The sequence below is a fragment of the Myotis lucifugus genome, unplaced genomic scaffold (assembly GCF_000147115.1).
Source record: "Myotis lucifugus unplaced genomic scaffold, Myoluc2.0 scaffold_620, whole genome shotgun sequence".
NCBI lineage: Eukaryota > Metazoa > Chordata > Mammalia > Chiroptera > Vespertilionidae > Myotis > Myotis lucifugus.
The window spans coordinates 233,190-258,564 of record NW_005871668.1 but is presented as its reverse complement, the minus strand read 5'-3'; the positions used below and the strand labels follow the sequence as shown (position 1 = coordinate 258,564).

At 52.9% G+C, this 25,375-nt stretch overlaps 1 protein-coding gene across 1 annotated transcript; it reads left to right on the top strand.

Annotated features, from left to right (window-relative positions):
- Nucleotides 1-8,394: 8,394 nt before the first annotated feature.
- On the top strand, nt 8,395-20,065 carry AMBP (alpha-1-microglobulin/bikunin precursor). Its single transcript, XM_014447156.2, has 11 exons — nt 8,395-8,578; nt 9,688-9,830; nt 11,389-11,465; nt 12,325-12,441; nt 12,917-13,018; nt 13,824-13,870; nt 15,638-15,697; nt 17,292-17,373; nt 18,389-18,556; nt 18,873-19,046; nt 19,899-20,065. The coding sequence occupies exons 1-11, from the start codon at nt 8,462-8,464 to the stop codon at nt 19,928-19,930; spliced, it is 1,119 nt and encodes a 372-aa protein (XP_014302642.1). The 5' UTR covers nt 8,395-8,461; the 3' UTR covers nt 19,931-20,065.
- The last annotated feature ends 5,310 nt before the right edge of the window (nt 20,066-25,375 follow it).

The window sequence follows — 25,375 nt, the reverse complement described above, 5'->3', positions numbered from 1 at the left end:
CAGCGACACTTGAGCCTGCTGTGTGACTTGGGGCAGGCGACTTGGCCTCTCTGAGCTGTCCACACTGTAGGGCCTCTGACTGAGTCTCTGCAGGGCTGGTCCCTGAAATGGGCCAGCAGGGTCAGCCCAGGTTGGAGTCCCCAGCAGCCAGGAATCGAAAGGCAAGACTTGTATTTAACAGTGAAAACTGTGGACGGACAGTGACCATGGAGGCAGAGCCCAGGGCGGTGAGGTAACGGCAGACGCCACAGGCAGCTGGGCCAGACAGAGGTAGCTGTGGTTAAGCCCACAAGTTCAAATCCCGGCGTCATCACTTACCCAGGAGTGATCCCGGGCAGGTGGCTTAGCTGCTCTGAGCCTGAGTGGCCTCATCTGCGGAATGGACACAGTAGTAGCCCCTCTCGGGATGGTCACGGGGATTAAATCCACTGCTATGTGGGAGGAGGACATCACGAAGACTTGCCTATTGCAGACGAGTTAACCAAAAGCAACTTGTAGTCAACAAGACAATTCGATGGAATTGACCGTCTGGATTTTAAAAATTAATAATCCAACCAATATTTATTGGGAACCCACTTTGGGCCAGCATTGAACAAAGCATAAGGATCCTTATCCTCATGGACGAAAAGAAAATGGGCAACATATGTGGGAGGTCAGGGATAAATGCTGTGGAGCAAAACAGTAGGGGAGGCCCCTCGGCCAGGGCAGGTGCAGCTCTACATCAGGGGCAGGAAAGGTCTCATGCAGGTGACATTTGTGCAGAGGCCCGAGGGAGGGGGGGAGGATGAGCCTGACATGCCACAAAGTCACTTTTCCTGCTCTAGGTCATTTTGATGCCACATCAGCTTGGGTGGCTCCGTATGTGTGAGCCTGGGCTCCTCCCCTGCCCAGAGCCCTTATCTTACTCTCTGTATCGTGGCCCTGCTTGCTGGGAGGTCTCCGGCCTCAGGCAGGGAAAGCCCCTGGCACCGAGCGTGAGACTTTCCTTAGCTGCCTTGGGAGGGTGGACAGGGACCACCCAGGGGGACCCTGGCTGTTGCCGGTTCATTTGTGTTTGGATGATTCCTTTTCCCATTGGAACCAGCCACGATTTTCCAGTTTCCTAGTTCCAGCTCAGCAAAGCTCCCACTTACTTTCCCAGAGATAGACAGACACAAGACGCAAGGGGATAAGTCTCCACTTCCCCCATCTCCCAGTCACAGGCTCACTCTAGAACTGCCACTTGTCCAGACCCCTAAGCACTAGGAATTCCATGGGACCCAGTAACGTATCAGGATCTTCGAATCCAGTGGTCCTTCCTGAGAATGTGTGAATTGTAGAGGACACGCCTGGAACCCTGAAAGCTATAGGCCTTCCCCAGAATTCTGGGGTTTGGGGTTCTTTGGCCCCATGAAATAAGGTCGTAAGTTCTCCAGAAGAGTTAGACTAAGATGGTCTCTGGTACCTCAGAACATTAGAACTGGGGGCAGCTCTCAGAAATCCTGAAACACTGAAGGGATTTGCCAGAATTCCGAATCCCTGAATGATCTCTCTGAAATTTTAAAACGTTATGTAGAAGTTAGAAGGGGTCTCTGGAATCTTTAGCTGGGGTTGGGGATGTTCGTCAAGAGCTCGAGGATCATCAGAAGTTTCTAGAACGCTGGCCAATCTAGAGAGCGACCTAGATGTCTAGGGCCCGGTTTGAGTTCTCCAGATCCTTGGGGACCCAACTCCTAGCCAGCGCAGGATGGGTTGTCGGACAGCACAAGCATCAGGAAGATCACTCCCGGGGATTCTTGTGTTTAAAGGCCCCGAGGCCTCATGAGGTGAAGTCAATGTGAGAGTGTGTGAAGACCCTACTGCCAAGAACATCTCTGTCTGCTTTGGCCACACCAGCCTTCACTCACACCAGCCTTTCTCTCACTCAGGGTCTTTCTTCTCTTTATCTAAGGACACATTTGCTCCAAATTCATATTTATTCAATGTTATATACAACATTTCATCCGCTTTGAAGGATATTTTGTGTCCTCTTAGGTGACTTTTTCCATTTTCATCTTCCGAAGGACTCATCTTCCTTTATTTTAAGCAAACACACAGGTAGGGCCAGGTGGGGACAGGTGGGGCAGGTAGGGGTGACTGAGATGACGTCACCCTATGTCCTCGGAGGGACTAATATCGCTCTTTTCTGTGAAGTAGAACTACTCTGTGAAGTAGGTCTGGCTATGAAACAACGAGCAGCAGCTACTGGAACTTGTAGGTAGGTTGGAGCTGTGGTTGGAGACCAGGACTGGAGCCAGGAGACCTGGGTTTGAAGCAAGCCCCCCGGCCATCACTGACATCTACATGGGCTGGCCATCAAGGAAGACCTTTGGAAGGTGGCCCGAGGCGTCTTCCTCAAGAGCCTTCATTCAGCTCAGGGCTCTGACCACACTCTCTCTCATCCGTCACACACTTACTAAGTCCCTACTTGAAGGCCAGGCCTGCTCGACTGGGCATGGGAGACACTGGCCTGATCTACTCCCAAGAAGCTTCCAGACAACTGGGGGGAAAGGACAATAAAAGCGACAATTGGTAGCCATGGAATAAATACCAATTAGCAAACTTATGTGGTGCCAAGCACTGTTCCCAGTACTTGCCATGTATTAACTCGCGGATTGCTCATAACTGCTCTGTGAAGTAGGTCCCATTACTATCCTCGTGTTGCAGTTAGGAAACCAAGGCAAGAAGAGGTTCAGGAACGTTTCCAAGGTCATACAGCTAGTCGGTGGCAGAAGTGGGATTGGTCCCGGGGTGGTCTGTCTATTTGTACCCGGGTGGTCTTGATTATGTGTCTTCAGCCACCATGCCAAGAGCCACCCAGTAGGACCACAGAGGAAGGGCAAATAGAGGAGCAGTTTCCATCCAACTCAGGAACCTCTGAGCACATGGGGCAGCCTCCCTGGAGAAGTTGGTCTCCATCAGAGCCCAGCACAGCCCAGCAAGGCCAGACCATGCCGAGGTCTTTGATGAGGCAGAGGATGGGGCTTCCCAAGGTCTTTTCCCTCCACGGAGGAACCCTCACCAACCCCAAAGAAGATAAAGGGATTCTTTACAAACGACCCAAATGAAGCAGGCTTCTGGGAAGCCCGAGCTGGAATCAAGAGAATTAGAAATGAACCCTAAGGTCTAACCTTTGTGTCTCCCAGCTCCGGAATCGTGGGCACACCCACTCCCTCTCTCAACCCCACATTGAGCTGTGCGAGCCTGAGCAAGGTGGTTAAGGTCTCTGAACCTCGGTCTCCTCCTCTGTAAAGTGGGGCTAAGGTTGGCTTACCCTGTGAGAAGTTAATAAGCGCTCATAGGGGATGATGTGAGGATTGAAAGAGTGGATCCATATACACTGTATAGGACAGAGCCTGGCATACGGTCAGGGCTAAATAAATGCTAGTTGTTATTACTATTTTTATTACTAATGGATGCTCTCAGCACAAACATACTGCCGTCCCGCTACTCACAGGAGAGGAACTGCATGCATATCTGGACTCGGGTGACAGACTCATGAACTCGCTGACTTCAGCTCTGCCGGCTCCTTCCTGCAAGGATTCTTCCAGGGAGAGAAGTGTCCATTCAGGACGCTCGCCCAATGAAAGAGCCAGGAAGGGTTCCTGCTGCCCTTCCCCGGCAGCTGATTGGGAGGCATTCATTTGTCTTCATTGAGGAAAGGCCAGCGGGACTTTCCGAAGAGGCCAGCTTGCGCGTGGTTTCAGAAAAGAGCTCTATTAGTCCCTCCGAGGACATAGGGTGACGTCATCTCGGTCAGCCAGGAGTCAGGCCGGCCCTGGACGCCCGGCGTTCATGGACAGATAAGAGCAGCCTGTGAGGGCAGGAAATGCCTGTCCCCTTCCCGGAGGCAGGCAGGCCTCCGGGAGTTTATTTCTGTAGGAGCCCTTTCTTCAGGGGTGCCCAGGGAACCAGACCCTGGGCCACAAGCTCTGTTCCCGGGGCAGCCAGGCCTCAAGGACACTCAGCTCCAAAGAGCCTCTCTCTTTGCTTCTTCAGGCTCAGCCACCAGCTCTCACAATCAGGAAGCTAAATTGACAGCACCTAAGGGCCCCTCCCCCCAGCGCCCTCCCCCCAGGGCAGCTAGCATTTACTATTTGCTAGGCTCTCTCCAAAGAGCAAGAACACGACAGGTTTCTCATCATTTAATTCTTCTACGCCACAATGAGCTCTTTAAAACCCCATTTAACAGAGGAAAAGACCCACATTCAGAAAGGTGGAGTCACTTAGTGAAGATCAAACAGGCAAGAAGGGGTCACGGCCATGACCATAAACCAGGTCTGTCTGGGTGCAAAGCTCAGCTGCTTAACCGTCACCCCGCTGGACGAAGCCTTGGGAATCCTCCCAGATGCACAGACTAACTCAAAATCGGAGGCACAAGGAAAAGCCACCACAGAGCAAGGGCTCTTTGCTTTTGAAATGGTATCATTCATTGTATCACTCCCTCCCTCGCGGGTAATTATTCAAGGACTTGGCGAGGGTTTCAACCTCCCAGGCTCCCTCAGCTGTCTTCTATTTGGGTGGTCCTTGTTGGGGTCTGACCTCACAGTTCTAAGTAAGTCAATTAGCATGTATTCACTGAGCACCGACTCAGTGCCCAGCACCCTGCTAGGCCCCGAAGAGGAGAGAAGGGCCAGGTTTCAGTGGGGCAGGCATGGAACATGCCCTTGGCTCATCTGGGGAAGGGAGAGCCCGCAATGAGGAGCTCAGCGAAGGGAACAGCCGCCCCTGCTCCAGGTCTCTGGGAGAACATGGCCCGAGGTCCTGCTATCTATCAGGCCTGGGAGGTGAGCAGAGTGACTCAGGTGTCAGGGAGACAAACCTGGGTTTGAATTGCTACCCACTGGCTGCCTGCCCTCTGACCCTGGAATACCTGATCTCCCAGCCTCGGTTTCCCCGTCTGCACAATACGACTACTATCACAGTAAAATGATAGAACCTTACTGGGAGGCCTCAACAGCACGTGCTCCTGGAGCGCTCAGCACGTCGCACTATGTAGGACCTTCATGGAGTGATTTTTCGGGGTACAGCCACCTTGTGGTCTCTAGCGGCTGTTCCCAATTCTGGCTCGCCAGGGAACTCTTTGTAAAGGGGCCCCACGAAGCATCCACCTCTGTAGCCGGGGTGGAGATAGACAAGGTAGATGCTGAATGTTTTGCACTCACCATCTTAAGCAGGTTCGGGAGGAGCTCTCTGGTCAGGACAGTGGCTCCAGGTCTGTACTGCGCCGGCTGTGAGCAATCCCGCGGTCTTCCTTCAAGTCCTCTGCTGCCCTCTAGTGGACATGGGCTGCGGCCTGTGTGGAGCTTGCCTGTGATGACGCTGGTCCCTCCGGTGTGTACACTTGGGGAGCACTGTCACAGATGCCCCTCACTGGTTCTTATTTAAGCCTGGTCACGTGAGTTGTTATTACCCGCGTTTGGAGGTCTAGATGAGGAAGGGGAGGCCAGGGAGGGAAGCACTGCCCCACAGTCACAAGGCAAGTTCCTAGGACTGGGACCCCGATCTCTGAGTGGCCTAGCTCTTTGGGTCAAGGGTGGGGGGTGATAAAGCCTCGAGATCATGGGCGGTGAGGACATCTCTCCCGTCACGGGTCATGGAGTCCGGGGTGCTGTTCACCTCCCGCTTTGCCAGGAATGGGCAGACTTTGGCTCCAAGACCAAGGGCATTTGGGGCAAGGCCAGCAGCTGGTTACCTCCTGGGGAAAGAGGGTCAGCTTCTGTGCCATCCCCTTCCACCATGAGCAGAGGGAGGCCTGAACCTTGACCACAACCTTTGATCTTAGTTCTGCCCAATGTTCTTGATGTCCCTGCTGGTCTACTCACCAGGCCTCCCCCACCCCCCACCCCCCCAAAAAACAGGTCCCAGTGCCCAGCTCCTCCCCATCTTGCCATTCCCCTCTGTCCCCCAAGCTCCTGGCCTACGGTTTTTTCGTTTGGTTTCTGTATTCCAAGTGCTTTTCTCTCCATCTCCCTCCTCTAAGCCTTTGTAGTTGCTGTTCCTTCTGTCTGGAATACCTTCCTCACCACGCACCCCATGCACTTCTGTCTGGCTGACTCCTCTCCCCTGGCCACAGCTTCCCCCATCACTGCAGTCGCTATCCAGTCTTATCACCCTCTCCTCCCTCCTTCCCATCCCAGCCTGACCAGGAGTCCTGTCCTGTTCTCCGTTCTGTCCTCATGCACCCAGTGTGCATTTGGTGAATGAATGACTGGACAAATGAATAAAGGGGGACTCAGGGTGCTGAACATTAGTCTAATCTGTCCCCCCGCTCGGTCACAAGCTGGATGACCTTGAACAAGTTCCATTCCCTCCCAGAACCCGTGTTTTCTTTTTTTATTAATATTTTTTATTGATTTTTTACAGAGAGGGAGGGAGAGGGATAGAGAGTTAGAAACATTGATGAGAGAGAAACATCGATCAGCTGCCTCCTGCACACCTCCCACTGGGGATGTGCCCGCAACCAAGGTACATGCCCCTGACCGGAATTGAACCCGGGACCTTCCAGTCCGCAGGCCGACGCTCCATCCACTGAGCCAAACCGGGTAGGGCATAGAACCCGTGTTTTCATCTGATAATGAGGCCTCTCTTCCCCACAGCTCAGGACACCTCTGAGGCTCCGAAGCCTCCTACACGGGCCCTTCCCCTTGACATGGTTCCAGATCTGGCCAGGTATCTTGGATCCCTGCGTCCCCTAGGAGGACAGGAACCCAGAGCCTCCATCGCCCCACCCTGATGGCCAGAGAGGAAAGAGGGGTCAGCACCCCCTGACCACTACCAGCCGTGCATCTTTGAGTCCCGGGGTTAATTTTTTAAAAGCAGCTCAAAGTCCAGTGGGCCTTGGCAGAGTTCGCTCCCTCTGTGCTGGTTAATCATCTCGAGAGAGCAAACAGCCCCGGAGGCAGGAAAAGTCGACATCCTGGCTGGGCCTCTGGCCTCTCCCCTCCCCCAGGAGAGGCTGCGTGGCTGGATGAGCAGCCCTGTCCAAAGGGGCCCAGGTTCTTCTTCACCCGTGTGCCTCGGGCTTCCCGTGAGCCAGGGGGCCTGACAGTCTCATGCAGACCTGCTGTGAAGGTCAGAGGAGCCATCATGGCACACTAAAGGCAGCCTTAATAGGGCGTTCTATTTCCACTGTGGTTTTTTCCCAATATTGATTCTTTTTTTATAAATGTATTTTTATTGATTTCAGAGAGGAAGGGAGAGGGAGAGAGAGAGAGAGAGAGAGAGAGAGAGAAACATCAATGATGAGAGAGAATCATTGATCGGCTGCCTCCTGCGTGCCGCCTACTGGAGATCGAGCCCGCAACCTGGACATGTGCCCTGATTGGGAATCGAACCCAGGATCTCTTGGTCCATGGGATGATGCTCAATCCACTGAGCCACCACAGCCAGGCTCTATTTCAATTATTAATGACTCCTTGTTACATGCCATTCTTATACTAGGCCTGGTTTCTCCAAAGACAGGCACGCCTGGGTCTAGCACACAGGTAGGACAGTGGACTGTCACACACATGGCCTCAACCTCTTGGCAGACAGAGTGGGGACTGAGGAAAGCGGGCTTCAGAGAGGGAAAGTCACTCCAAAGTCACACAGAACCGGGAGCCAGGGCTTCCCGCTCCCACTTCTCCGCACCCCAGACTGCACAGAAGGCAGTCTGGCTCCGGGGCCCAGGCTCTCAACCACACCAAATGCTGCCTCCTCCAGCAGCACCGCTAACCAGACGTGAGACCCTGGGCAAGTCGTTTACCTCTCGGAGACTCACATTTCCTGTCTGTAAGGGGGACCTGCACCTAGTGTATGGGGTTGTGGGGATTGAGTTCAGTTCCTGGCCAGTGTTAAGTGCTGGAACATAGCAGGTGCTCAGTGAATGGAAGCTATCATCATCATCATCGTCATCATTGTTTCTACTATAACTTGCTGGGGCTATGGGAAAGCAGTGGTGAGAGAAGGAACCCTGGGGACAGGAGGTCATAGACTTCCCTACGGTCTCTGATAAGTCACTTCCTCTCCCTGGGCCTCAGTTTTCTCATGTGAGAAATGGGCTCAATCAGGCTCATCCTCCTGACTCACAGGTGGTCCAGGTGGAATGACCAGCAGGGAGTTCAGGGCTACCTGGGTCCTTCACCCTCACATGCCCATGACAGGAGGGGTGTTTCTTGGGAAGCCTTTCTGGAACTGAACCCAGCCTGGGCTGCAGCTGGCCTGTTGTGTTTGGTCAACGCCTCCTCTGAAACAGACCTCCTGGCCCCAGCCAGGGCACCACAGGGATCGACCAGCCCTGGCCTTGGGGCCCTGATTGGTCCTGGCTGAACAGGGCAAACACCAACGTCACCTATAAACCAAAGGTCCCTTCCCCAGCCTCAGTTTGCAGCCACCTCGGTCAGGGAGCTCCTCTGTCCCCACTGAGCCTGTGAGTGACCCCCTTGGTAGAGGAGCCAGAGCCATGTGGAGTCTCGGGGCCCTGTTTGTGCTGCTGACCGCCTGCCTGGCGGTGAGCGCCAACCCTGTGCCCACGCCGCCGGCCAACATCCAAGTGCAAGAGAACTTCGACGTGTCTAGGGTAAGGCTGGCCTCCGGGGTGATGGGGTGACGGCGGTGAGCTGGGGTCTCTCTCTCCCCATCTGGAACTCAGGGCCGGGTCCCTAAAGGCTTTTCCTGCGCAGACTGTCTGGGGTTTGTTGACGCGACAACTCCATGCACCTGCCATTCTATGGGACTCGTCTGACATCCCCAGTCCAATGCCCTCACCTTCGAACCCGTCCGGAGAAGGTTTTATGGGGACTGCTACCCCTGCAGCCCCCCACAATGCCCAGCCCTCACCCTTTAACCACTCACTGCACCCCACAGCACCCGTTAGCCTGTCCCGGGTCCCCTGCCCTCACAGGCCTGGGGTGGCACAAGGCGGGCATGTGGGGTTATGGGAAAAGAGAAGCAGGACAGAGATCTGGGCTGATGGGCATAAGAGGCCTGGGCAGGGTGCTGTGTGCGGGGAGTCCTGGGACTTCCTTCCTGGCCCTGTTCTGTCCCAGTCACTGGGCGACCCGGAACAGGACCTTGTCTACCCAGGTCTCTCATGGGTACAAGGGGCTCTCATACTGTCCTACCTGTGCGTCCTGTGGATTTTACTCACTTTCAGGGACTAGGAAGGGTCGTGGGTGGAGGGGTCTGGGATGGCGAAGGGTCGCAGGCTCGGCGCCCTCTGCAGGGATGGAGGGTTCTCTAACTCCCTGACGCACAGTCAGAGGGAGATGTCACGCTTGTCCCACATCAGCTCAAGGTCAGGCGATACTTTCCAACATGCAGTGCTCAGAGGTGGTGAGAGCAGGGTCCCCTGACCCGCCCGTGGAGAGCAATGGTTGATGATGACCTCAGGGCACGAGGCTGTGGACCCCATCCCAGTGAGCACAGCCCTCAGCTCTCAGCGGAGTAAGGCCTTCTAGGGCGGGGTGGGGGGGGGATGCCTGAACCTCCCCACTCCAAGCTTGCCATGGTGCCTGAAGTTCCACCATTCGGGCTCCATCTGCCCTTGAAGCTGTGTGGCCTCCAATTAGCGATAAGATGTCACATAAAAATTGAGTCATTCAGAGGAGGGAGGGGAGCAGACTCCTGCCAAGTCTTCCTCAAGGTCAGGGGCAAATCCCAACCCCGAGCACTGTGGCTGCCTCCTAGTTCTACGGGAAATGGTTCCACGTGGCCATCGGCTCCACCTGCTCCTGGCTGGTGAGGTTCAAGGACAGGCTGACCGTGAGCACGCTGCTGCTGAGAGAGGGAGAGACCGAGAGGCAGATCAGCACGACCATTACTCGTTGGCGGTGAGCTTGGGGGTAGGGTGGGAGGGGAGGGGGACCAGGGCCCACCCCACCCTGGCTTCGCTCGCCACCACGTCCTGGAAAGCAGCAGACCTCTCCTTCCAGCCAGGCCCTGGCCTCTGAGCTGGATCTCTCTGCTTTGCTCCACCAACAGGGCGTCCTTTCTAACCGTCCCCTCTGCACCTCGCGGGCGGTGCCTCCAACGCTATGCCAGCTCTTCAATCTGCTCTCGCTCTTGGGCATCCCTTAGCTCAGTAAGGGCACTTCCACCCACCAGGGTCCCAACCGGGAACTGGGCGGGAGAGGGCTGGCCTGGATCCTTCATCAAGCCCCGTCCATTCTCTCTGGATTCTCTCCAATCTGTTCCCTTCTCCCCTCTTCCCAGTCACTAGCCGTGGTCCAAGCCACCCCCTTTCTTCCCTCCTTGTCTACAACAGCCTCTCTGCTTTTCTCCCCACCTCTAATCTCGAACCTTCCATTCAATTCATTCTTCACCCAGCAACCAGAAAGACCTTTCAAAAAACTCAAATCTGCTGAAACATTTCCATCGCTCCCTACTGCCCTTGGGAATAAAATTCAACCCCTTTGACATGGCCTTCCAGGCCCCCCTGCCCCCAGCACTCACCATCCCCTGCCGCACTCTCTACCATGAACTCTGTGACCCACCCAAGTGGACCTTCTTTCAGTTCCCGGAATCCTTCATCCTCTCCTACCTCTCGGCCTTTGCACCATATATTCCTTCTACTGGGAAAATCTCTCTCCACCTCCCTGGGCTAATTCCTTTGGATCCTTCAGGACTCAGGTTCTATGTCACTTCCTCCAGGAAGCCCTCCCTGACCACCGCAGGTTCAGGTTACATGCCTTCCTTTGTGCTCTTGGAGCACCTCCTGCTTCCTGAACGTGGTACACTGACTGCATCAGCCTCTGGCCTGCCCCCTGTCCCACTCAATTGTAAGCGTCACATGGGGACAGGGCCTGTCTTGCCCTCCTCTGTATCCCTAGCAGGTAGCACAGCGCCTGGCACACTGATGCTGCTCGATAAGTAATGCTCGTAACAAGGACAGTTAAGATGTGCGTATGTTTACGCTAAGCTCTTTACATTCAAAACCTCATTTGATCCTCTCAGCCACAATGTGAGGTAGACACTATCATTACCCCCATTTCACACGTAAGGGAACTGGGGCAAGAGAGACACAGAGTAATCAACGAAGGCATTACTTCACCCCTCGGACTTCCCAGTGAATCGACATAATGTGCAGATTTGGTTAAGGAAGCTGATTTTTAGTACTCGCTTTGCTAAGGGATGGCATGGATTAGTCCCTTTTTTCTCTGTCCCTCGATCCCCTCATATGTGAAATGGATGAGATGTCCCCCAAGGCTGATGTGAGGGTTAAACAAGATAATTGAAAATGTTACTTTCCAATTAAAAAGAGAGAGAGAGAGAGAGAGAGAGAGAGAGAGAGAGAGAGAGAGAGACATTTGGGAAGAACAGGAAGGAGAAGGGGTGTAGGACCATGGCCTCTGCCCGCATTTACCTCGCCTGTGGTCTGTTCACTTCCAGGAGAGGCGTCTGTGAGGAGCACTCTGGGACTTACGAGAAAACAGACACCGAGGGAAAGTTCCTCTATCACAGATCCAGTAGGTGGAGTCGGAGGAGACACCACAGCTCTCTCCTTCGTGGACAATACCTTGATGTCTTCAGCTCTTTCCTTGTCTCCCCCTCTAACCTTCCTCCTATTTTCCCTAGATGTCATCTAGCCTTCTTCCAAATGCTTCCTCCTCCTCCTCTTCCTCCTCCTTCTTCTCTCCCTTTCCCTCCTTCCCTCCCTCCTTCTGTCTCTCTATCACTCTCTCACACATGCACACCCAGAATTAGAGTGATGGTGTGAATGTGAGGATAATATCAAGATTTCATCAGTCTTCATGTTAGGCACCAGCTGATAAAGGTTTGCCAAGCATCTACCATGTACAGCGTGCATGGTGCCATGTGATAGAAGGACTTGGACATGAGTTTATTCATTTATCCAGCAAATGTTTATTGAATATGCTCTGTGTGTTAACTAACCGTGCTCAGGGTTGAATATATGAATGTTTGGGTAGATGGATGGTTGTAGTGAGAGAATAAACAAATGTTTGGTAAATGAATAAACATATGTATGAATGGCAGATAAGTGAATTAATCATCATCCGACAGATAAATTGATGATTTCAGGGATGGAGGAAAGAAGAAAGAAAGAAAGGAGAGAAGGAAGGAGGGATGAAGGAAAATGGATCCATTTATGGATTGATACATGGAGAAGAGGGATGGATGAAGTGGTGGTAGATGAATTAATGATAACTATATGGAGAAGATGGGTGAATAGATAAACAAGAATATGGAAGGGATGGGTAGACAGGATGGCTGAATAGAGGATGTGTGGGTGAACAGGTGAAGGATTGAGGACAAGAGGAGTCTCCTGACCACTGAGCCCTTTGTCTTCCTGCATCTCCCACGCAGGACGGAACATCAACATCGAGTCCTATGTGGTCCACACCAACTACGATGAGTATGCCATTATTCTGAGCAAGAAATCCAGCAGCCACCATGGACCCACAATTACTGCCAAGCTCTACGGTAAAGGCCTGGAACCAGCTAAGCTCATTGGAGCTGGGGGTGGGAGGGACCCGTGGTTTAGGGACAGTGGCGTGGGGAGGAACGGGGAGTTTTGCTTTTTCCTTCGGATAAAACTTCTGTTACAGGACATGTGGGAGCATTTGCTTTGCCTGGAGGAGGTAGAACTCAGTCTCCCGTTTCAGGCAGAATCCTCTTCTTTTGATCTCTAAAATTCCAGACCGGAGAATTCCAGAGCCTCCGGGCCCTTGAGGGACCCGTGGAAGAGCCCCGTGTGGGAGTGGGGAGACCCGAGCAGGGGGTTGGGAGGGACACTTCTTCCTTTTCTGGAGCTGACCTTTCCATCCTGTGCTGAAGAGGTCAAATTGGACCAATAGTTTTCAACGTTCCCCCAATGAAAATCCTGGGCAAAATCCTCACAGGTCCTGCCAGCCCAGGCCCTGCGGTTCTAGGAGCCTTCTCTGCTTCCCACTCACAGGGCGGGGGCCGCAGCTCCGGGAGAGCCTGCTGCAGGAGTTCAGGGAGGTCGCCCTGGGTGTGGGCATCCCTGAGGACGCTATCTTCACCATGGCCGACAGAGGTAAGTGGCACCCCCACCCCACCCACCTTTCTGTCTCCTCCTCATCCTTCACGGCCCCCAGAGAACATCTTCCTAGCCCGTGGGTCTGCCTTGTAACCCTCTGAGGTAAGCAGAGCGGCAGTCCTCTTCCCTCGATACAGAGAAGGCAGCTGGGGCCCCTGGATTTACTCCAAGTCACACGGCGTGAACTTGGCAGAGCCTGGACTAGAACCAGTTCAATGTTCACTCTCCTGCTATGTGTCTAAGTGAGGCGATAGCCAGACTCCACAGGTACCTCTTAGAGGTAATAAATAGAGTGTTAGGATTGAGGCATGGCCTCCAGAGTTAGAGCACCTAGGTTCCAACTGAGCGGTGTGGCTGGCGTCTGGCTGGTCAGTCTTCCAGAGCCTCAATTTCCTCATCTGTAAAATGGGGATAACAAGGTCTCCCATCTAAGTTACTGTGAGGAGTCAGTGAGATAAAGCCGTTAAATACAATAGCACTGTGCCCGGTGTCTAGTAAGCGCTCAACAAATGTTAGCCATTGCTGCCCTGTGATGGTGCAGAGGACATGCTGGTGGTGGGGTGGAGATGACGCCGATGGTGAAGATGGTGCAGCCACCAGCCTGTAGCTTTTCTCATGAATGACCTTCAGTAAGCCACGTGGGCGGAGCCATTCATGAGTGGGCTATTGCAGGAGACAGTTTCCAGTGCGATGCCACCTGGCGTGCAGCCAGCACCATGAACGCAGCAAAGCCCTCTCTGGTTTAGGATGCCCCCCAAGTGTGGTCCTCTTATTCACCTCCGTCTCCTGCCCTCTGACCTAGGAGAGTGTGTCCCTGGGGAGCAGGAACCAGATCTCACTTCATCCTCAGTGAGTACTCTTTCCCCTACTCCACCCCCCAACCCCCACTTGACTTTTGCTGCCCTTGCTTAGGTCCTGCTGTAGTGGTGGCGGTGGGAGTGGTGGGGGGCCATTGAGAGGGGTTGGGGCAGGCAGCGAGGGGCAGGGGGTTGGAGGTCAGTCCCACCTGGCTCAATCTTGGTTCTGCCATTTAGGCTTCTTGCGGCACCACCCGGACCTCACTTTTCTCACGTATGAAATGGAGTAGTTAGTTGCCTTCCAGGAGCTAGAATTCAATGACAGGTTACAGAAGGACTTGGCATGGTGCCTAAAACCAGTGAAGTATTTACTCATGAAATAACAATGCTCAATAAATGAAAATAAAATTACTTCATCTTAAAAAACAAACAAATAAACCCGAGAGCAAGCAGCTTCTCAAACCACCGGGCAGAACGTCTAAGCTGCCTTTTGATTTGGGTCTTCCTTATGCCTCTGTTCTATTTTCCTGCTTTTTGCCATATTGACTGAGCTTTATCCATTCTTTTTTTCTCTGATTATTTGAAAACTATGTAGCCTAATTTATCCTGCCGATGTGTGTATAAATCTATATATGTGTGTAAAAATATATATAATGTTTACTTAGAAACATATTCTTGAAAATTGAAAAACTACAAGAAAGCAAAAAAAGGGACAATGTCCTTATTCCCGCATAGAATTAACAGTTAACGTATTGTTTGCTTCTACACTTTAAAGAAAAATTACCATTGATTTTATAAAAACTAACTTATATAAAGAATTAAAACAATGCAGAAAAGTATTAACAAAATTAAAGTTCTTTAAAAATTCCACCACCTGGAAACTACCGGCATTCACACCATTCCAGGAATCCTGGCGTGCACGCGTGTGGGAGGCCAAATGCAGGAAGGTTGGGTAGACAGAGGCACAGGTTTAGATATACTCTTACTAAGTGGGATTATAGTACAGATGCTACTTCTGATTTTAAAAGCTTCCATTGTCGTTTTATATGAATTTTTTAAAAAATGAAGTGGACTTCTTGAACGCCAAGTAGAGATTTCTTTATCACAAGAGACTTCTTTCTCAAAGAAGGCTCCAAGCAACGTCAAGGCTGTGAGAAAACACTCTTAGAGGATGTCTGTTGTCTCTATGATTGGAAGGACAAATGTTCCATCCCCCGTCCCCTTTCTCTTTACGTTGTCCAGATCATTGCTGTCGCCATAATCCCCAGTCGTTTGGGGGCTGGTGTTATTATTAATTTTTTTTATCAATTAGTTGTTATTATGATGCTGCTTTTCTCTTGGCTTACGGTTCCATGTGTACAGACTTGTCTGCCCAGTGAGATGGAGATGGTGTCTTCTCGCACATCTTTGCAATCTCCCCCCAGTGCCAGGATCAGTGTTGAACAATTGTAGATACTGAACAAGGCCACTTGGATTGATTTCATTTTCCTAATAAATGACTTTCTACATTTTCCAAATTTCCCTAGTTAATGACCCCATCAAATACAGAATCCAAGCCTTCTAGACCTTTTCCCGTGACTGGAGGGTCCTGATTATTGGTTTCCAGGCTGGCATTTACCCTTGGATTCTTCATTGCTTTTAGGGATAAAACTTGCCTATGCCCACGATTCAATTTAGGAATTCATTACTGCTTTGTTGTTCCTTTAAGGGATTAACATCAAGCATGAACTGACGTTCTGTCCTGGGTATTGTGCAATGCTGGTTGATGCACACTGGTCTAATGTAACAAGTAACTCTAATATGTGCTTTCTACTCACAGTTTCCCAGCGCCGTTGGCACTGGCACCTTCAACGGCCCCTACGAGCCTGCAGGAGGACAAGTAAGGCTTTTAACTCGTTTTGCTTCCGTTTACATCCCCCCTCTAGCCAATGCTACCCCGATAGGACGAGGGCAAGCCTTCATCTCCTTGGGGTGTGTGGAGACTGTGGAATCTTGAGATTCCCCGATTTCAAGGAAAGTAGTGATTGTGTTTCAACTTCCACTCAGACAATTTCACCTCGGGATTTCAATGGCACCAGACCATTGTTTTCAAAAGTATGATATGTAGAATGTTGTGACAAGCTTTCTAAAAATCTGGATTACAGCTATCGGACATGAACATTCCATCTTCTTCTGGCAAAGTTGTATTTTTTTTAAATGACAAATTTCAGTTCTATTGTTTCAACATTCAAATATTATTGAATGTCCAATTTTTAGGAAAATGATGCGGATGAACTTTGTAAATTGTTCTTTCATAGAGAGCTTCTTCCCAATTAGCAGCACTTGGGGGATAAATATATGTACTAGTATTTAGATAGTCTCTCTGATCTTTGCGAGGGTTTAGAGACTTTAATGTTACTCAAAGGTGAGTCTTTCGGTGCGTCAAACTCTGTATCAACAAATATAAAGCTGCTTTAAAATAAGATGAAACTCTTTATAGGAAAGCTTTGATGCATAAAATTACAGCATTAAAAATGTAATTTTAATTTTACATTAAGATGAGTTTACTTTAACGTGTATTACATTTCTTTCATGCTCTCTCTCTCTCCCTAGTGTCTCTAAGTTGTGTGGGGGCTGGTTCATTGTCTCTTGTTGAGCCTCTATTCCTAGTACTTATTATTTCTTAAACAATAAATGATGAGGACTAGAAAAATGCTATGTATTACAGCCAACATACAACTTATAAATGCATTGTGTTTTGTTTTGTCTTTATTCAATTTATTGGGGTGACTGGTCAACATGAACATACAGGTTTCAGGTGTGAGGGTTCTACGTTACAAGATCTGTATATTGCACCGTGTGCCCACCACCCAAAGTCTAATCTTCTCCTGTCACCATATATTAGGACCCCCTGCTCCCCCCAGTCCCTTCCCTCTGGTCATCACCACACTGCTGTTTGTGTTCACGAGTTTCAGTTTTTTGTCCCACATATGAGTGAAATCAGATGGGTCTTAACTTTTCCTGACTTATTTCACCTAGCGTAATGTTCTCAAGGTCCATCCACGTTGCTGCCAATGGCGCTACTTCTTCCTTTCTTACGGCTGAGTGGTATTCCATTGTGTATATGCACCACATCTTCTCTATCCAGTGCCTTCAAGCTGCTCACATGGGAACACTACCCTTCCTTGGTTTCCAACTGGGGGTAGATTCCTTTTCCATAATTATATCCTTTTGGCACTTCCACTGGAGGTTGGATGTGAGGTATTGTTACACCTCGAGGATCTAATTTTTCATTTCAATCCAGAAATCTGTCCCATGATGCCCATTCTGGAATTCAGGTTGAAGTGTTCTGGAAAACAGGTCATTAGCCATTCTAGTATCTGTGCTTCTGTCCACAGCCTGATTCCCAATGCAAATGGTGTATGTATTCTAGGGGTAGAGGTGAGCAATAGTGGCAAGGTCCCTGCAACAGCTTCTTTTCTTTGTCTCCCCAGAGAGCCCGGCGGGCTGTGCTGCCGCAGGAGCAGGAAGGATCGGGGGCTGGGCAACCGGTAACTGGTCTAATGAAGAAAGAAGGTAATGATCAGGCACCTTTTCACCCTCTTCTGTCAGACTCCAGAAAGGAAGGACCATGGCTGACTCCCCTGGCTGCCCTCATGACCATAAAATCCCTTTTTTTCCTACTAGAGTCCAGGGTTAGGCCTAGGAAAGGCAAATCAAGTCCTCTGCCCTGTGCAGGGGGTGTGAGGGGAGCGAGGAGACGAAGCATGGTCTCAGCTCCATGGTAAGAAGCCAGTTCTCGGCCTGTCTCACGGTGTGGCCTCCCAGCCGTGGTTTCCTCATCTGTACCACAGCATAACCACCTGCTGAGCTGCCACCAGGCTGGGAGCAAGGTGGGGAAGGAGGGAAGGAGCTTCGTGTAGTTGACAGTACTTACCAACAACTCACTCTGCAAACACGGAACCTGCTCCACCCCAGACTGTGTGCTGGGCACGGGAGTCACAGAGACACAGCACCCATGTCTTTTTGGAACTTCTGGTCAAGTGGGGGAGGCAGTCAGAGAAGAAGGTGATGGACCCAAAAGGGAGGGTCAGCTAAGAGGCTGGAGTAGCTCAGAGGAAGCAGGGGTGAGGAGATCAAGGACTTCGTGGAGGAAGGGGAATGCATGCTGTGTACAGGTATCCAGGTAGGGTTTTGCTCCATAAAGGCATGGGGGCGGGGCTCAGTGAAGAGGTCAGGCTGTCTGGCCTGGGTGCTGGTGAGTGTGTTATCAACTGCTACTATTACAGAGGCTTTGGGCAGACGGGGCCAACATGGGATGGTGGGTCTGTGGGTCGCTGGTAACTCCCCATGTTCTGGAGTGAAATGAGCATTGCTATTGGAGTCCACAGACATGATTTGGAACCTCAGCTCTGTGTGACCCTGGGCAAGTCACTTTACCTCTCAGCATCAGTGCCGTCGATAAAATTAGTTGGTAATCCTTCCTCGTGGTGCAGAGGGGAAGACTAATTGAGAGGACGCCTGGGAAGTGTCCAGCCTGCTGGCAGCTACACAGGCACTCAGTAGGTGCTGCTGTTCCGCCCCTCCCCAGATGCCTGCCAACTGGGCTACGCAGAAGGTCCTTGCCTGGGGATGGTCACGAGGTATTTCTATAACGGCTCCTCCATGGCCTGTGAGCCTTTCCAATATGGCGGCTGCCTAGGCAACGGCAACAACTTTGTCTCGGAGAAGGAGTGTCTGCAGACCTGCAGAAGCGTGGGTGAGTCCGGGCCCTTTGCCACTGCGCACGCTGCAGCTGGCAGCGCCGTCCTCCCGTCGGACCACCTGCCAACTGAACCGGTGGCTAAGAGGGGATGTTCCTGGGGTGGAAATCCAGGGCGAGTTTCCGGAAGTCGTAGGAAGTGCCATTTGCATATGGGTGACCGTAGGCAAGTGATTTCTTCTCATAGGCGCCAGCTCCCCAGTCTAGAAGGGGCGAGGTGGTCTAGGTGAGCAAGGTCCCCTGGTTCAGGTCCTGTGCCTCGGGTGAGCCAAGCGGAAGGATTACTAATGCGGTGCCTCCCTCCCCTCCACAGCGGCCTGCAACCTCCCCATCGTCACAGGGCCCTGCCGAGCCTTCATCCAGCTCTGGGCATTCGATGCCGTGCAGGGGAAGTGCATCCAATTTCAATATGGGGGCTGCCAAGGCAACGGCAACAAGTTCTACTCCGAGAAGGAGTGCAAGGAGTACTGCGGCGTCCCTGGCGACGGTAGGAGGCCCTGTGGGGTGCCGGGCTGGGCCAAGGGGCTGTTGGGGTCCAGGTGGGAGAGCCCTGTCGGCGAGGGTCTGGAGAGCTGAGCTCTGGACTCTGTACCAGGTGACCAGCCCACCCACTCCCAAGGCCTCCGCTTCCCGTCTTTCGTGTGGGGCCAAGCCCCAGGCCTCAGCCCAGCTGGGATGCGGTACCTGGGGTACCGGGTAGAGGCAGAGGGTGTGCAGGGCAGTCTGAGGAGCCTGGCAGAACTGGGCTGATCCTGGTGCTGCCACATTCGGGCCGGCCCCACTGGCCAGGTGCCGGTTTTAGCCTCAGTTTTCTCTTGTAAAATGGGACAAAGCACTGATTTATTTCCCAGACTTCCCAGTGCCTGGCACGGGTAGTGCTCAGCGAGCGGCACCTGTTACTGATAGTGACGGTGATGCTATCAGGAGGACAGGGCAGGTCCACCTCGCTTTACTGCGCTTCGCAGATATTACCACTCACTTTACTGTGGTGGTTGCTTTGCTACGCTGGTCTGGAACCCAACCCCAACCCCAACCGGCAATATCTCCGAGGTACGCCCGTGATAGCATTGCTGGAACAGCAGCCCTGTGAGGTTACTGTGCCTTATCTCCCCACCGGGAAACAGCACCTAAAGTCAGTCAGAAGAGGCTGAAAACCAGACCATCCTGTGGAATGCACTGTGGGGACATCTAGCCATTCAGCAAGCGGGAGTTTCTGGCCTCAGGCCCCAGCTCGGCCCGAGCTGCCTCTCCCCCTCCATGAGGCACCCCCTCCCAACTTTCCCTGCCCTGGACCCGCAGGCGAGCCCCACACCTACTCCCTGAGCCTCTGTGTCCACAGGAGATGAGGAACTGCTGCGCTTCAACAACTGACCGGTCCAAGGCCAGCGGTCCAGGCCAGAGGACGGCGGGGAGGCTGCGGGCCAGTGTCTGCCCCAGGGCCCCACATCGGGCAGGCCGGGCCGAGGGACCCGGGTTCAAATAAAAGCCAAATCATGGGCTCCTGAAGTTCCATGTCCTGACTGTTCATTGTCATCCTCGTGGAAGGAGATGGGGGCGGGAGAGGGAGACAAAGCTGGGCGGGCAGGAGCAGCCCAGCCGGCCCCAGGAGTGGGAAACGTGACAGAACCCCCTTCCCTGCGTGAAACTGGCTGTGCAAGTCATGACACATAGAGCACAGTTCCCTTTGCTCGACAACAGTATACAATAGGATTTTGCTTTCATAAAGCTAGAGGAGGGGGACGCTCTGGGTACTTGTTTCTGCAGGAGGTTTGACGGGTCACCAGCGACCCAGGGTCAGAATAAGGTGCCCTATGTGCCCGGGGGGGTCAGTGCCTGAAATCATTCCCGTTCTTCACCACATGGAACCCCCTCCAACGTTTTACTTTGGCCACAGCCACGTCCCCAGCACCAGCTGCCGGGAGCTGAAAAGCCTTGGGCTGTTTCCCACCAGGCGGAGTTTCCATCTCCTGGGAGCCCTTCCCCAGCCCTTTGCCCCAGGAGAATGTTCACTGACCTTCACGTTCTGTCCATGACGACCAGCAGGGCCCTGGGCCAGGACCCGCAGCCCTCGGTCCGGCTGGCTTCTCCTCCCTTCATAGGCCATCCAAGTGACTCAGGCACCCACCTGGCCCAAGAGCACGACTCTAGGAGCCTCCGATTGATACACTGAACATACAAACGTCCGGGTTATGAATCTCTCTTGCGAGCTCCCTCCACCCAGAGCCCGGAGGGATGCGGCTGCTGCTGAGGGAGGGGAGCCCAGCTTGCTGTCCTGAAGTGGAAGCTGCCGGGGCCGCAGAAGCCCAGGCAGGGCGGCTTCTCCTGGGGTGAGCCTGCTAAGGGGCCGCAGCTACTTCGGTCAAGGCTGCTTCTCATGCCATTAGCCCATGTGCTTAAGAGACTCATCAAGAAGAAGGGAGTTCCACACCCCTTGTTGAGGGGATGAACCCAGAGCAAGGATTTAGGTGCAGAGATCTTTGCAACCCTCTTGGTCAGACCACACAGAGTCCCCCTCCCACTGTCTCCTCCAAAGACTAGCGCTTGGGAGAGGGCTGTCCTGAGGGACACATCTGTGGTCACGGCCAGGGCTCTCTGGGCACAAGTGGGCGGAGTCTAGGCAGTGGGTTCAGGGGGAAGCGGCAAACAAATGTCATCACACCGTGTCCACACCTTGCTCCCCCCCCCCCCCCCCCCACACATGCCTCGAACAGCAGAGCCACCTGTGGCGCCTGAAGGTGCCACTCTGAAGAGTGACCTGAAGAACAAATGTTTAAACCAGAGGTGCCGCCACAGGTGCACAGGCAGGCCAGCTGGTGGATGGGGTGTGTGGCTTGGAAGGTGCTTTTTACAGCTCTGAAGGCGCCATTTAAAACCTGAGCGTCCATATACACACCTGGGCTTCTCAGTTCTCTAGGAAAGGAAGTCCCGGCAGCCCGGGGCCTGCACCCTGCTCGCCGAGGGGCGGGAGCTGACCTGAGCAGCCCCTAGCGACGGGGCCTCCTGAGGTTCACCAGCCCTGCCCAGGCCCAAGGCATCTGTCTCCCTATTTGCCAAAGCCTTCCCAGCAAAAGGTTCCCTTGGATCCTGACTCCATCCCTCAGGGGTGCGGTGGGGCTGAAGCACACCTGTGACCCCCGAGACCGGAGTCCGTGAGGCTCATCTCTGGAGGCCCCAGAATCCTTGTTGGCAAAGTGGCTGCCCTGGGGACTCCCTGGATTCTCAAGTGGTCCCTCATTTCTGATACCAAATAGATGTGGCTATTTTTAAACTTACTCTGTTTTAAACTTGAACATCCTGAGGCTGGCCCTTCTGCTGTAGGAAGGCTCTGGGCCAGGCCCTGGTCTTGTTGGCGATGCTCCAAGGTGTGGGGATTGTCAGCTGCAGCAGGACTCCGGGCTTGTTTTAGACCACATAGAAACTCCCCGGTTACATTCCGGCTGCTGGCCCAGGGCTGTCCAACAGGATCTTCACCCCCACAGGATGGCTCGGAGGGTGGGCTGATGCCCCCGAGAGGCCGGCCCAGCTGGAGCCCACATGAGCTGTTGAATGTGCGATTCGATGGAACGTGTTCAGCTGACCCAAGTAGCACACTGTCTTCAAGAGCAGCCTGCACCTGGTTGAAGGCAGGGATAGAGAGGCGCTGGGTGTCTGGCATCCGCCTTGACGGCGAGACGGCGATTTCACCTTTGCACAGGTGTTCCCGCTTGAAGGGCCATCACCCTTCCCGCCCATGCAGGCCGCAGCGTATCTTCCAATGGCATCTTTGTCCCTCTTGCCTTCGGCTGGACTCTATTCAATCGGAGCGTTGCTGTGCCTGTGCCTGTTGTGGGGCAAGTCCACCCAGCAGTTCACCGTGGAGGGCGCTTGCAGATGCCATCAGGAATTTGGCAAAGTCCCGGACACCCTTCCCCAGAAAACAAGATGTCACACACAACACATAACGCTGCGCACATCACGGGGGAGGCCAAGGCCACAGGCTCACAAGAGGCACAGGAACGACCGCTGGGCAAGGCGAACGTGGATCTTCCCCTTAGGCACTGGGTCTGTAGGACTCAGATGAAATCCATCCTTTCTTCCACGGGACCATGTCCATAAGCCAGGCCTGTAGGGACCCCGTCTCCCCTTGGCCATGTCCCTCCATCATTTATCAAACATTGGCTGAGCCGGGTCTGGTGCTGGAGGTAAGCGATGAGCTCAGATGAGTTAGCAGCGCTGGCCTTGGGCTGGACTCCAGCTGTGACCCCCAGGGGCCCTGCCCCTGATCCATCGCCACTCACCAGTAGATGCTCCTGACTGAATGACACAGCCCAACCCCACACCCAAAAAATACCACCACACACTGCCATCTCCTAAAGGTCGTTTTATTGTAAAACCATAAATACAACACCGACATGAAATCATTTAAGCAACTGATCCTCTCTAACCATTAAAAGGATGTCTTTTGCCTTGGCATCAACCAACCGGGAAATAATGTTGCAAGAATTCATGGGGTCGAGGGGTTCTGAATTCTGGGCGGGGGCTTTTGGCGATTTAAGGAACCGAGTGGAACCTTCCTCTTCTCCCTGGGAATGTCCCACTTTTGGACAAGAACAGACAGTTAAAAACAGCAACATTTAAACAGCTCAGTTTTAAATTTTATTACTTCGTAAAAATCTTTCCTTTTTCTGTTCCTTTCCTCCATGTGACATCAGTAAAAGTTTGAAACACCACGAAATTGATTTGGCTGTAAATGGAGAAACGGTACCAGGGACCCAAACAAAGTGAAACGGGAAAACCCAAAGGACAAACAGAAAACCCTTAAATACACCCACAAGTTTGGTCTCGGGGGCTCACACATCACACAAGAACCGTCAACGCAACCCCCATGCAATGCGACCCCTTGCAGAGCTGTCGGACCCACACCGACACAGGAGACCGCAAACATCTTTCGTTAATTAACACAGCAAGGGTGACACTAGGTAACTTTTTTTTTTTTTTAAATACAGTACATGGTACACAGGGTCCCAAGATGGCCCTGCATAAACCCCTCGTGGAGACTCGAGCCAAGCACTGGCTGTTTATAAAAATATTGTGTTGCTACAAAAGTATAAATTAATGCTACCGGTATTAAGAAATATTAAACACATAAAACTTATAAGGATTAAGAAAAATATTCATTAATACCTGTAGAAAACTCTGGCCTAAAAAAGATATTTTTTTGTGTTTGTTTTTTTGTAAATTTTTTTTTTGTATTTTTTTTTTTTAAGATGACTTGAGTTTCTTGCACTCGAAGAGAGAGACACAGTCAGATGTGCCTATGGTATTGCCTAGAACGTCTTCACTACTGAGAAAGGATGGGGGTGCGCGCACGTGGCTACGGAGTGGGGCCTGGGAGGGAGGGGCACCAAGGCTTTCTCAAGCTTTACCTGATGTGAAAGAATCACGGACGGGAAGCTGTGGGGGAAAGACAAAGGAAGGGTCAGAAGAGAACTGAAAATAATTTATCCTTTTTTAAAAAATATCTCTGCTTCGGGTGGTTGTACAAAATGATTTCCTGATGGTTGGGATCTGAATGGCCCTGGACACGTTCGTTGCCCGGTGGGTCTGAGCCTTCAGCCCCGCAGGTCCCTCTGTCTCTTGGGTGGTGAGTCCCAGCCCCAGGCCAGTCCACGAGCTGGCTCACTGCTTGGGAACCCAGCTGCCCTGGCTGGGCGGGAGGGGGTCCCCGGCAGGGACTGGCTGGCACCTGGGTTGTGGGAGGAGCCCCTCCTTCCAGCTGGTCTCAGACCCCCAGGTCTCTGCCAACCTGGACTTCAGGAAGCGCCACAGGGATCCCAGGCCCCTGAGGTTGCAGTCGAGGCTGGGCTGTGCCCCTGTAAGGAACTTTGGTTTGAAGAGTCAAGGTGCCCAGTGGATGGGTGGGACCCTCATGGGTCCAATGCTGACGCCCAACTGCAAACCCAGCAGATCCTCCTCGGAACAGGAGCTGAGTCTTTGAAGCGACACCGTGGTGGTGGCGGTGGGGGGCATGAATAGACCCACAGGATCTTCACCCTCATCCACGCGGGAGCAGGTGCCTTTTCGCAAGGAAAGCACAGGGCCCTTCGGGGAAAGGCAGGGCTGTACTGACTACGATCCTCAAACCCAAATGAGAGCCCAAGAGAAACAATCAAATCCTCCAGAAAATCCTGAGGGGGGAGCCAGGAGGGGAAGAGGAGAGGGAAAACACTGTATCATTGGTTCACCATAACTGGCCTAGCAAACATTAGCCACAGTGAAGAGAGGGCAGCCCCATCCCAAGACTCCCACCGGCCCAGGTGGATACCGGGGGCTGGGCCAGGGCAGGCAGGGCCGAGACAGGAGCCCTCACCTCCTGTCTCTGGGGACAGCCTGAGCCTTCCTTAGCCTCTTGGTTCTGTCTAAAGCAGCAGCCTGTCTAGGAGCCCTCCTGCAAGTACATCCCAGGGACACAGGCGTTGGCCTGTCCCCAAGGCCAGGGCGTAGCCATGAACTCAGTCCAGCTCCAGGGGGCAGGAGCCCACCCACGTGCCCTGTGCACTTCCTCTTCCATCTCTGCAAGCGTGTCCCTCATGATGACAATCTCCAGGTACTGTCCCCTCCAGGCCATTTCTCACGGGCCTGCCTTCTCCATCCGCATCCCAGCCTCATTTCTAACCTTCCTTGTGACCCGTGGAGCCCAGAGAGCATGCGCTGTATCCTTGACATCCCTCCAGGGGCCCACGCACTCTCCAAGGAGCCCGGTCCAAGTCCAGGAGGAGGCAGGCAGCCTCCCGCAAGCACGGGGGACTCCCAAAGACAGAAGCTTGGCGTCACAGT